This window comes from Megalops cyprinoides, chromosome 3 (genome assembly GCF_013368585.1).
Source record: "Megalops cyprinoides isolate fMegCyp1 chromosome 3, fMegCyp1.pri, whole genome shotgun sequence".
Lineage (NCBI taxonomy): Eukaryota > Metazoa > Chordata > Actinopteri > Elopiformes > Megalopidae > Megalops > Megalops cyprinoides.
Window position 1 is genome coordinate 18,596,171 of NC_050585.1, and position 13,005 is coordinate 18,609,175.

The 13,005-nt window shown below is 47.8% G+C and overlaps 1 protein-coding gene across 1 annotated transcript; it reads left to right on the forward strand.

Annotated features, from left to right (window-relative positions):
* Positions 1-86: 86 nt before the first annotated feature.
* Positions 87-12,536, forward strand: itpkca (inositol-trisphosphate 3-kinase Ca). Its single transcript, XM_036524837.1, has 7 exons — positions 87-1,226; positions 8,388-8,487; positions 9,129-9,342; positions 9,856-10,060; positions 10,200-10,301; positions 10,686-10,757; positions 11,070-12,536. The coding sequence occupies exons 1-7, from the start codon at positions 507-509 to the stop codon at positions 11,274-11,276; spliced, it is 1,620 nt and encodes a 539-aa protein (XP_036380730.1). The 5' UTR covers positions 87-506; the 3' UTR covers positions 11,277-12,536.
* The last annotated feature ends 469 nt before the right edge of the window (positions 12,537-13,005 follow it).

The window sequence follows — 13,005 nt, forward strand, 5'->3', positions numbered from 1 at the left end:
TCCAGTGCATAAGGCGTGGTCTCCAGACAGTTGTTTTTTATGGACCCTGCCCAATCAACGGTACGGACTGCGAAATGGGCCAATCTTTCTATGTTCATCGCGCCTCGGCTAAAGCGGGAGGGAAGTCAACAAAAGGCTGGTACAAAACAAATGACAAAAACAGACAGCAGAGCGGAAGGATGAAGTGTTTTTAAAGAATCGTGTGAAAAAAAGGATTTGTTGCTGTTAAAGGAGGTACTGGTGTTTGAATACTACCGGTTGTGGGGTTAATTAGGAGTGGGGAATCAATGGACGGCTAGACAGAGACGGTCTCAGCGTTGTTAGCTAGCAGACTGCACGCGGCAATCCGAGCGGTGGTATAGGGCTCTCATATCCGTAGAGGATTGTTAGATGAGACGCGGTGTGTTTTCTGGACCAGCGGACTCTGTGGAATTGGCTGCTGGGACCCTTACAGCGATCCATTCACGGCGGGAGAGGACTATGACCGGAATGCCTCGGTGTAGACCATGGATAAGCAGGCATTCCTCGATGATGTCAGTATCGAGCGGAACGGGGGTGGTCCGGGTGTGGGGGTACAATGGGGGGTGGTGGTAGGCCCTGCCCACTCGTGTCCAGCGAAGGAGGAGATTGTGATACCCACTGGAGATAAGAACTCGTATTTGGACAATCGAGACAACATCCTTAGTAGTGTTGAGGATTCAGCTGTGGCAGACTCCTCTGACAACATTGTTGTACGTAGTACCCTGCACGCACAGATGACCAAAACTCCGGCAATCGCGGCTCCTTGCCCGAACAAGGGGGAAAAGAGCCACAGCTCTCCCAACGTCTCAAAGAAACAGATTTTCGCCCCGACCGACCCCGCAAAACAACAACACGAGACTCAGTGCAGCAACATATCAGATAGTCAAGCTTCCTCTGGGATTATCCCACGACTCATTGTGACCTGCGATTCGAGATCCAGCCGAACTGCATCGAAGGCCACGGCAATCAGCGGATTCTCCTTTGACATACATGCCGACGAAGAGTCGCCTTGCTCGGACAGCGGCTTTGGGGGCTCCCCCACTCCGCCGCTCTTGTTCCGAAAACTCTCGAATTCGTCTTCCGTCGGCTTGTCCCCAGCGTCCTCTTTTGAGGAATCCGAAGACGACTTCACTGGCAGCGACATGGAGCTCAACACCCACCCGGCTGCGCCTCAGATGCTGGGCAGTCCGGATGAAATTGCTGGGGTGAGTCTGTGTGCAATTGTTATTCGACATAGGAGAACTTGTATCATCAATCATTCAAGAAGCCTTAATCATTGAGTTCTTGTTATCTCGCTTAAACCCCTTTTTGGCAAGTCCTTTAAAACAACAACTGAAAATTCTAGTTGAGCAGTCTCCTAAATGTTCGAGACAGAGTCATTTGCGAGATATCAGGTCAGTTTGTTTTGCAGTTAGGGAGTGAGTCATGGTTATCGTGGTGTGTATTCCACAATCTGTGGCACCAGTTTAACTGACACTGACAATTGAACATTTAGCTACTACCGCAGTGGTACATGGTGTCTTATGGAGCACAGCACTGGGTGATTTTTCTGGTTTCACCATCGGGGTATTGAGACCAGCACTCCCCAGTTCCAAATTGTGAGAAAACTGCCACAGCTTCGTCAGATGTAGAGTGCAGCAGCGATGGGAGTGTTCTCGTGTTACAGCGATGTAGAAGGCACTGGCCGTTGGCACGTCTTCTAAGACAGTGCAATCAGAAGAGACTCCCAGAAGAGCGACCTGCTCCAGCTACTCAACGCCAGTCTCAAGATTGCTGTGTTGTTTGGTAAATACCGAAAATATAGAAGTGTTGAGAGACTGTCAGACCAGGAGGCCGTTAATCAATATAATCGAGCAATAATCGTCTTGAAATGCCTGAATCAACTAATCTTCTTTCGCAGCTCGAGAGGCAATAGTGGTTTAAAATGAGCCTTGCAGAACCTGAGTCGAGGGGATCCGTACTTTGCTATGCATTTGTCTTACTGCTGTTATAAATGACTTAATAAGTGTGTGATTATCAATGATGTTTTATTGCTCGGAGCTTTGGTGTGGAGTTGCGTGCAAACTCAAATCTAATTTGCGTACAGTGCCGTTTATTTAACTAAGCAACTCACGCAGCAGCTTTTTTTTTTGTCATGAGTCAGTCATCTGGTCTATCTTGCTCCTGAACAGAGACACACAAAGACAGCGTTCGATCTGTCGAAGACGCATATCCTTGTCTTTGGCAGCACACCGTGTGCTTGTGTACATTCAACCAGCACTTCTGTCCCATCCCAAGAGTGATACGGTGGTTTACGTGTTCAGCCACAGGTGAGCTTGGGAAACCGGGTGTTCGTAATCTTCACCGACTTGTATGTCATGAACTCGGGCTTTAGCAGAATGGGAATTAGTTGTAGATATATTACAAGTCAGTTCAAATTCAAAGAATGTGAGTACAAATTCAATGAATGCAACAGAGGTAACATTCAGATATCCATGTCATCTACAGGTGACACTAGTTGCACTGACACAAATATTACACCCATTCATAGTGTAAAGATATGTAGTAGGTTTGTAAACATAGTGTGGGAGAGAAATATTTCCATTCTCAAAACAGAGAGACATTGTTTCTACATATTTCTTCGATGGAGCATACTAGTGCAAACCTTGTTTTTCAATTTTCTAAATTGTGAAATTATTAAAACACAGAATAAATTAACACAATACTTTTCTACAACGGTCAGTGAGCAAATTGGTGTTTTGTGAATGGAAAAACTCACACAAAACAGCTTAAAACAAGCAATGAGTGCATGTGGGTACTCAATACTTATTATAAAATATGTTGCATTTTTGTTTTGCCCAGGGTTCTCCTTAAATGACTTTAGAAGATACGTTACAGTTGAAAATGTTGTCATGATGCCAGAATGCTCACACAGTGGCCACTGTAGTTTTAGATTGTGAAGACTCTGCCATGGAAGCCAGATACAGGCCACATTTAGACTGCAGATGATAAATCAGAAAAAAATAACATGTCAAACTTGTGGGCTGAGTGGCTGTGTACAGTATACTGCCCTGCCCTAACAAGAGAGCTGTTTGTAGACAACTACTGTGTCATATGACAATATTGACATGCCGCGAAGCTGTGCTCTGATAGCTGTAGTCAACACAGAAGACAGTAGGGGTTTAATGCACCAAGACATGCACCTGCAGACAACACATAATGTTTTTTTTAAAAAAAAAAAAACGGCAGTGGGTGGCAGGGGCCTTGGTAGCACAGGGTTCATGGACAGACTGACCGTCTGCAGGGCGGTCATTCGTGGAAATTCTCTCGGACAACGCAGCATGGAATCATGGCGGCATGCTCAGTCAGGCACATTCCATTCTGATGTGTTCTTCTTTGCCTTTTCATACATTTGGGGAGGGGAGGGGGGTGGCAGCTTGTCAGGTCAACTCTCGTCTTGAAACCTTTCAAATGTGAGTTAGGGTGGAGTTGAAACTGAGTCCACAGTGCGTATTTCTGGTCAAGGTCAATATTCAACCTATGGTTGATTTTTACCAGGTTGCAGCTTAGTGATTTTTTCTTTATTTTGTTTTAAGTAACTGACTTTGTTATGAACTCAGCTTGTCCAAAACTGTCCCTGGCTTTTTCCTCTGTTATGCAAAATCTAACATGAACGGACTACCACCCTTATGCACTTGGCAGTGAATGACACTTATGTGTGTCTCCCTGGGCTAACTACTGTGTGTGTGTGCGTGTGTGAGTGAGAGACAGAGAGGACTTTGAGTCTTTGAAGTCTAAAAACCTGTGAAATGTAAGGAATGATAACACATGAAAAAGCAGGATGTTGTTTTTAAAAATAGCCATAGATGGGAGGGGTCTCAGTGATGTGCAGTTCCTGGACTGACAGTTCGTCTGCAGGGCGTCAGTTTGTGGAAACTCTATTGACGTGCGGTAGCACAGTGCAGAATCGCATCAGCACATTAGCTCATGTACATTCCACTCTACTGACACACTCCAGTTCGTTCATCCTTGTCTTCCTGTGGAAAAGAAACCACATTCCGTAAACACACACATATACATACACAAAGCAAGATCAGTCAGGTCACTGTCTCTGTGAACTTCTCTTGCTTAGTAAATATATATATTTTCTGTTTGACCAGTGCAGACTAGAATGGGCTCCTCAGAAAACAGCCAGTAGTGTTAGAGGCTGGAACGGCTGTCTCAAGGAACGGCCGATAGTGAGGGCATGGGGGAAGTGTGTGTCTGTGTGTGTGCATGAGCATACGAGCATGTGTGCATGTGACTGTGTGAGTGTGTCTGGGTGTGAACAAAAAGTTCTGCTCCGCAGTGACATTGTTGGACATGAGTCAGTTTATGGAAATTGACCGTGCGTGAGTTCGTCCAAACATCCTGGCTGTGACTGTGTAGGAAAGAGTCCGTTTTCTCTCCCTCGTCCCCTCCCCTCCATTCATGGTTCCCGCTCTCATCCACACACTCATTTCCTCTCTTTCAGCCAGCCTCCGTCACTGACCGCCCCCCCGAGGCACCGCGTGTCGCCTACATCACTGCAGGGAAAATTGGTCATAAGGCCACTGGGAAACAATGCTGGTTCTCTGTGCTTTTCAAGCATAGTTTAAATCCTGAGGGGATATCGACTCCTTGCAGACTTCACACGATGAGCCATCAGTATCATTTCTGACCTCCTGATTTTGACTGACCGTAATCGGAAAGCAAGCTTATGTGGTTGCAGAAGCTGCACTCCAGTCAGAATCGGTCAGACAAAGTGTGAACAATGATGTATTTGGAACAGTTTTTGAATCTTGTTAAAAGGTTTGGGGGAGGGGGGGTGGTTGTAAATTTCAAAAAGTCACTGTTTATGTCTGAGCTCGTTGTCTGTTGTCATAGGGGGAAGAGTGAGGCAGGCGTAAGCGCAGAGACGTGCTCCGAGGCAGACGCTTGCTGATGCACTCTTACTGTACCAAACGCGCATAGCTGGGGCACGTAATGGAAAATTGGGCAGGAGGTAGCTCTGTTGCTAAGCGACCATTTCCTTATACGGCTCTGATTCTGTTTCCTGTCTCTAAGACTCTCGCTATTCTCGCTCTTTCAGTAGACCCCACCCGGGACCTAAAATTCGGGTTGTGAGGAGACACGCAGGCCCGACAGGAGTGAAGCCCTCGCCTTCTGCTGAATTTGAGAAATGCGGGAGGCCGAGCAGAGGAATGTGCGAACTTGGGGAGTTGTTGTGTGGCAGTGAGGGGTAGGGCGTGGTTTGCACTGTTCACAGAGTAGGAGGAGAGACATGAAAGGCCGAAACTGATGAACAGAGGACAGCAAACAAGTGAAGTGAAGGCGAAGTGGCACTAAACCCAGCCTGGCCCAGGATCAAAATGGCAGGCATTTTAAGGGAGGAATAATGCCGAACTCTGCCTCCCTCTCCTTGTGCACAGAGCCCCACTCTCTCTTGCTCTGGGGGTATTAATCTGGCCTGACTGGTTTCTCTCTCTCTCTCTCTCTCTCTCTCTCTCTCTCTACTGACAAGCCAGGCCTGTGTTAGCCCCAGGAATTTGGCTGGAAGGAAGAGAAGAGAGAGGGAGAGGAAGAGTTAGCGGCCCACAGAGGGAATAAGGGGTGTGATAGCGTTACGTCACTGTGTCACTGTGACCTGATGAGGCAGGCGCTGGCCGCGCTGTGAAGGCTCGGCCTGCCACACTGCTGCGGTCGGGCAGCGGGACTCGCTGCGCTCGTGGGCTAGACTGGAAGCCATGGTGCATTTCCCCCACCCACAGACCGGAGTGGAGGGTTATAATCAATCCATGGCATGCGTGAAAAGCAGTGGGCCTAACTGCCTCTGTCTGGCATTGCTCTGTGTGTGTGTGTGTGGGTGTGTGTGCCTGCGTGTGCATCTGTGTGCAAGCATGTGCACGTGTGCGCGTATGAGCGGCCAAATTCTCGAGTGAATGAGCAGAGGGAGGGAGGGACTACATTGAGCAGTTTTCCTGGAGCAAAAAGGAAGTTGTACTACACCCACTCAGGGAAGGCACAGATAAATGCCCCTGCTAGCTTCTCACAGTTCTGCTTGTGTGTGTGTGTGTGCGCGCCTTGATGATGCAACCGTTCCATTCCTGTTTGTTTGTGAGGCCGTATTGTCATCGACAGCCGCATCAAGGGTTACGACCTGTTCCCTGGTTCAGCCTTTTGCCCTGCCTGCTTCAGTCTTACTGTGAGCTGGATTTCGCCTAATCTCTCGTTTGCCCGTGTCCGGTCTGTCCGCGGTGACGCAGCAGTGAGGTAAATTGGTTTAATGACAGGGAAGGGGGATCTAATTATACCGCCGTGGGGGGTCGTTGTCCTAAGTGTCCTGAGTCGTGGCTCACGACAGCCCGCTGAAAGAGCCGCGCTCCGCTGTGGTGCGGGAGACAAGTCTCCTCCCCCTCCTCCTCTCCCTGTGAAGCCGATCCCAGTCAACACCATAACGTTGCAACCAGTGTTGCAGGACGGGGGGAGTTTGAAAGCCGGAGCCACTCAAAACGTAGGCGCCTCAGATTCTTCGTGTGTTGAGTGTGAAGGAGCAAGATCCTTGCCGCATCGCTCAGTGAGAGGACGAAGCCGGCCGAGAGCGGTAGGTAAACGGGAGTCTTTGTCAGCAAGGACGGATGCTGGTAATGGGGAGAGTCAGCCTGATTAAGGGTTATTTTGCATTGGCAGTAAGGCAAGCATCCCCGACAGCAGAGAGCCGCATGATACCGCGACAGAGTATCACCGCGACAGAGCGGTGGCGCGCTGCTCCAGTCAGTGTCTGGAGACTCAGTTCTTCTGATTTGTTCCTGCTCAGCCGCGCTGTGCCTGTCACAGCTTGTGTGCTGGCTTTCCCTTCGTTATGTTGCAAGCCTCTCGGGCAGGTCATCAATGGCAATTAGATGTACTCATGTGGTTAGATAAGGTCAGTAAAAATGCAAAAACAAGGACAATCAAAATAAATTGCCAAAGCTTATCCATCCATGAGTATTCAGATTTTTTGACAGAGATTGAGAGACATAGGGTGGAAAGGAGTGAGAGAGAGAGAGAGAGAAGGAGAGAGGGAGAGAGGGAAGTGGAAGTGAATGTGAATGTGAATGTGAAGTGTCTGCGAGAGGTCAGGTGTGTCCCGCACTGACGTCACACTTGCTGGAAGGCGACTGGGCGTGGGAGACTGGAAGGAGCAGGGCGACTGCCAGGTGACAAGATGGAACTAGCTGTGCGGCCACCTGTGCCAGTGAGAAACACGCACACGAGGGAAAGGAAGAGAAGGTAGAGGGAGAGGAGAGCGCGGCAGAGTGTTCAGCGTCATGTTTGGCGCTGAGCAGGTGTGTGCTGTCTCTGAGAGAGGAGCTGTCAGGTGGGTGATTACCTCTCAGGGCTCACATTGCACTGTGGAAGTCAGTGGAAGTACGTGACTGTCATCGTGTTTCAGTGATAACGGAAGCAAGGTTAGTTTCGTGGTATACTGCCTGGTTTTGTGTGTGTGTGTGTGCGTGCGCAGGGTGTAGTGTGTCTCTCTACCCTCACTGCTCATGCCTGGCCCCCTAAGGCTCTGTCATGCTCTGTCTCCTCTCACAGACCTGGAAAGACCTTTCCCTGGGCTGCTGATGCTCTTGCCCGCAGAGGTGAATCTGGCTGAGAGACAAAGCAGAGAGACAGTCATATGCCCTCAATCAGCACACTTTTCTATCTCATTACCACCAAATATGCAGAGGATCTGCGTCAAACAATTTAAAACACAGGGAATGTCCTATTTCATAATACCTCAGACAGTGCTTCCTGTGTGTGTGTGTGTGCGTGTGTGCGCTTTAGTAACTGAGTGATTATTTAGACAGGGTCGAGCTGGGAACAGGGATGTTTCCCAGCTTTGGTGTGTTTGCCAAACGAGGCCTCTGCTGGGGAATGTTTCCTGGACATTGCCCTGCCAGAGATTGCGCAAGAATCAGAGCCCAATCTCAGCTCTCCCACTCCATGTCACTGCACACAGTAGTCAATGATTTCCTCCGGGAGGAATGGTGTGTCCCGGGTCAGCAGTTATCAGGGCGGGTCTAGGCCTTGGAGTCTGAAACGTCCCTGCCCTACCTGACGCCCAGATGTATTGACAGAGTCGGGGGGGAGTGGTAATGTATAAGCTGATGGACTTTACCTGTGTGTAAGGAGGAGGTGCGCATCTGTCTGGGCGTTCTGCCTACCGCCTGTACACGCACTCACCTGCCGTTCAGGTGGAAACCGAGGCTGCTGCTGTTGATCACGTGGCCTTTGTGGAAAAGCTCAAGGTGTTGAATCGCCTCACAGACTTTGGAGAACAGGGTGGGTGAAAGCAGATGTTTCAGGGCTCCTTTCTCTCTCCCTCTCCGTCTGCGCAGAGCAAGTCTTGGAAGAAGGTGAAGACCATGGTGCACTGGTCCCCCTTCATGGTGTCCTTTAAGAAGCGATACCCCTGGGTGCAGCTCGCAGGCCATGCAGGTAAGGATTGCAGCTCTGTTTGCGTTTCAGTCCTTCCGCTCTCTCTCTCACTGTGCGCCAGCTTCCGTAAGAATGGTAAATTTGTTTCTCTGTCCTCTGTCTGTGAGCATGTGCCTTTTTCTCTTAAGACTGGTAAATCCATTTCTCTGTTCTCTCTCTGAAAGTGTGTCTTTTTCTCTGAGAATGGAAAATATTTTTCTTGTCCTGTTTGTGTGAGCTTATGCCTTTTTCTGTTAAGAATAGTAAATACATTTCTCTTGTGCTCTTTTTCTGTGAATGTGTGACTGTTTCTCCTAGAATGTTAGGTCCTTTCCTCTGTCCTTTTTTCTGTGAGCATGTTCCCTTTTCCCTTTTCAGAACAATAAATAGGTTTTTCAGTCTTTCTGTAAGCAGGTGCCACTTCCTCTAAGAATGGAGAGTCCTTTTTTCATCTCTTTTTCTGGAAAAATGTTCCCATTTTCTAAGAAGAGCATATTGGTTTTGTGCCCTCTCATCCTGTGAGCGTGTCTGTTTCTTTCTGTAAACGTGTGTTGTCACTAAGAACTGTGAGTCTTTTTTAGTTCAGGTCTCTGTTTTTCTCTGTCATGTGTCACTCTGTGATTGCCTTACCGCCTATCTCTCTCACCCCCCCTCCCTTACAGGGAACTTCCAGGCAGGGGATTATGGGAAACTGTTGAAGAGGTACTGCGAGTGTGAGCAGCAGTGCCTGCAGAAGCTGATGGCTGATCCTCTGCGGCCGTTTGTGCCCGGCTACTACGGCGTGGTGCAGCGCGACGAGCAGGACTACAACCTGATGGATGACCTGCTGGCTGACTTCGTCTCGCCCTCCATCATGGACTGCAAGATGGGCAGCCGGTGAGGACCGAGGAGGGGGCCGGGTGGGGTTTTCTGTCCCCCCCTGCGGTGACATGAGCGAGCAGTGCTTACTGTAAACACTAGCGCTCTCAGCACTGAAAGTATCAGTATTGCCGTATGCTGCTTTATCATGCTGTTTCATTTTGTGACTACACTTTTTTATTGATTAAAAAAAGCATATATACAGATAGAAAACAATAATTTGCAAGATGGCCAAGACCCAATACACAAGGAGTAAAAATAAAATTTATTACAAAAAAGAGAGCAGAAATCGGGTCGTGTCTTAAGTGTACTTTTCTCCCTGTCTGAGAGTATAGGTTGTCCCTTTTTTGTAAGTCTGTTTAAAAATGTTTAATAATGTTCCTCTAATGTTCCTCTGTTTGACAGTAACACCCTCTCTGTTTCATGAGTATTAAATATTCTTGATTACTTAAGTGGGTGGTTAGCACCCCCTTGTGGACAGATGACCAAAGTTCTCTCCAGCATTATTCACGTCTTCTCCCCCCCTGTTAGGACATACCTGGAGGAGGAGCTGGTGAAGGCGCGGGAGAGACCTCAGCTGAGGCGGGACATGTACGAGAAGATGGTGGAGGTGGACCCCATGGCCCCCACTGCCGAGGAGAGGGACCAACAGGGGGTGCTGAAGCCCCGCTACATGCAGTGGAGGGAGACGCTGAGCTCCACGGCAACACTGGGCTTCCGCATCGAGGGCATCAAGGTGAGCGGGGTGAGGGGTAGAGTCCCCCACAGTGGTGGGGTGGAGACGAGATGAAAGGAATAGGATGAGAGGAAAGAATGAGAGAAAACATGGATACACAGTGTCATGGCTCAATCCTATTCCATTCCTATCTGTGCAGAAAGCCGACGGCACGTGCAACACCAGCTTCAAGAAGACCAAGCACAGGGAGCAGGTGAAGGCGGCCCTGGAGGACTTTGTAGACCGGAACCCTCAAATTCTGGTGGGTATTTCCTTCCATTCAAGGTGACCAAACCCCTGGCAGTATTTACATGTTACCTGTCCCACATGTACTGTTAAGGTAATCATTAGGTTAGCTATGAATGGTGATATCATTGCCTTACCTTTTGTACCTTACTAACCTGTTAATCATTTGTAATGTTTGGCAGCACACACAAATACTTCACACCGATGAATAGTTCTGAATTTGGACACAGGAGGCCTTGTTAGGCGTTCATGGCCACAGTCATGTGTTCTGCCCTTGACTCAGAGAACACGCTGTGCAAGGATAAATTGTCAATTACAGGGTGTGTATATGTGTGGAAGAGGTGCTCATGGGAGTACCATTTATCAGTAAACCTTGCCCTCTCATCCCCTCTCCCCACAGAAGAGTTACCTGCAGAGGCTAAAGGAGCTGCGTATGGTCCTGGAAAAATCTGAATTCTTCAGGGCACATGAGGTGAGGAATGCTTGTGTGTATGTGTTGTTCCTGTCAAACCACTTGTTTTCACGTCTCTATGCACTACAAGTCCCATAGTGCACTGCAAGCAGTTTGAGGAAGCCAATTATATCCTGGTCATAGTGAGAGACTTTCTGTGTGACAGGGCCCAGCCTGGGTTTGGAGTGAGGGCTGTTACTGGCTAAGCCACTCCAGAGCCCTCATCAAGAGCAACCTGGTATAAATACAGATGTCAATTCCGCTCACTAAAATACAAATGATGTTGCAAGTAACAATACCAGAGCATTGACTCCTGCCCTGTGACTGCTGCAGGTGGTGGGAAGCTCTCTGCTGTTTGTGCACGAGGAGACGGGGCAGGCCCGGGTCTGGATGATCGACTTTGGGAAGACCGTGCCCCTGCCGCCGCCGCGCACCCTGGACCACCGCACGCCCTGGGTGGAGGGCAACCGAGAGGACGGCTACCTGTGGGGCCTGGACAACCTCATCGACATCCTGACGGACATGCTGCCCGGCGCCTGAGAGAGACGCAGGGGCAGCAGAGAGGCAGAGGAGCGGGAAAGAGATTACTTTCTTGGCTCAGTAATGGGGACATCCTCTGTCAGAGTGTTCCTGTCTGCGAGCTACATGAAGAAGAGGAGGATAATGGGATGCTAAAAATAAGGGAGCAGAGGTAACAGGGAGAGAATGACACACAAGCTTACCCAGAGAAAGAGGGGGAAACCACCTCCTCCTTCCTCCAAGCACGGCTCTCGCTCCACAGCCGATGGTGGCCGTGTGAAGAAAACATTACTTCTCACACAACAGTGGAGTCTGATTTCTTCTCTCTCTGTGTCCTCCCCATTGGCAAGGGAAAAGTGACTGTGTTATATTTTGCTGTACTTTTTTATGAGAAGAAAAATCCTGAAGTGGCCTTAAAGAAAGGAGGAAGGAAAATGACTTTTATTCTGATGTGGACCATCAGGTTTTTTACTTTTTAAATTTTTTTCCAGACATGTTGTAACACTAAAACACTGGAAGACAACTACAATTCTATTTTTTGTTTATACTTTATTTTAATGTAAATACAATTGTATTTATGTATTGATAGAACACACAGTTTGATAAGTTCATCTTTTGGTATTCCAGTCACTTTGGGGTGTTACTGGGAGATATGTTTTTGCTTAGCAGAGAGGTAAAGAACTGTAATTTTAATATGTTGCAGTGTCATTTGAGTGTGATTGATTTGATTTGTCATTGAGTTCAGGTTTTCTAGGGTAGTGGAGGGTAATGACAGATTTGAAGTTGCCCCAAGGATTTTAATATTAATCAAAGCATTCATCTTAAAATTGTGTAAAATGCAATATACCAAGTAGAATATTTACCCTTGTGTTTTGGTCTGGACACAAGCGAGCAAAGTTTCTGGTAAGAAACCGAACTGAGTGAAATCTCTTAACTCAATCTAGGGCACGAAAGCCGGGAAATGTTAAATATGTTCTTCCGTCATGACTGGCCGCAGTTAATTGCACTACGATTCTTCACAAAAGCTACTGAACAAAGACTCAAGTGTCAGCTTTATTTTTCTGGTCCATTTTTCTAATATTAGACAGGGGGTCACATTTTGTAATCCTAAAAAGGCTGACTTACACAACAGACAACACAAAATCCACTGAAAGCTGGAAAGAGAATGTTCTATTGCCCTGTAACCCCAGTGTATTTGTCAGTAATGTTGAGGGGTGGTGTTTGTGTCTGCAGTGTGGATTGTGGTTTCTTTTATGAGTATTTATTTAATTTAACACCTCTTAAATGAGTTGATTTTTTTTAATGTGGTAGCTGCCTGCATGTAACTTGTTGCAATTGTAAACTTACTTTTTTTTTTTTTTTTAATTCCCCAGCTGTAATGGGATTTCTTCATTTCTAACTGGCCTCAAGACTCCAAGAGAGAGTGTGAGAGTGTGTGTGAGAGAGAGACAGAGTGTGAGGGAGAGAGGAAGAGAGAGTGTGTGTGTGAGAGACTGGGCGAACAAACCCTTCTGTACATAATGGAGCTGATGGTCACAGTAGTGCTGCCACAGTCAAACATCCACTGACTGTTCCAACTGTGTGGGCTAGAAATAACCATGTCTGTACTCCTCTTTAGTCTCACTGGAGCACAGCGTTTTTTGTCATATACATTACTGGAATGAATTAACGCTAGGATTGACCATGTTTGCTTAGTGGGGTTATTATTTGATTTATGACAGCACTTGTGGCCGGTATGCACCATTACCTC

What these genes read in the sequence shown, in the direction of transcription:
- itpkca (XM_036524837.1), top strand. Translation starts at nt 507, where the DNA reads ATGGATAAGCAGGCATTCCTCGATGATGTCAGTATCGAGCGGAACGGG. An exon ending in GCAGCTCGCAGGCCATGCAG is followed by an intron (nt 8,488 to 9,128) that starts GTAAGGATTGCA and finishes CCTCCCTTACAG; the next exon opens with GGAACTTCCAGGCAGGGGAT. An exon ending in GACTGCAAGATGGGCAGCCG is followed by an intron (nt 9,343 to 9,855) that starts GTGAGGACCGAG and finishes CCCCCCTGTTAG; the next exon opens with GACATACCTGGAGGAGGAGC.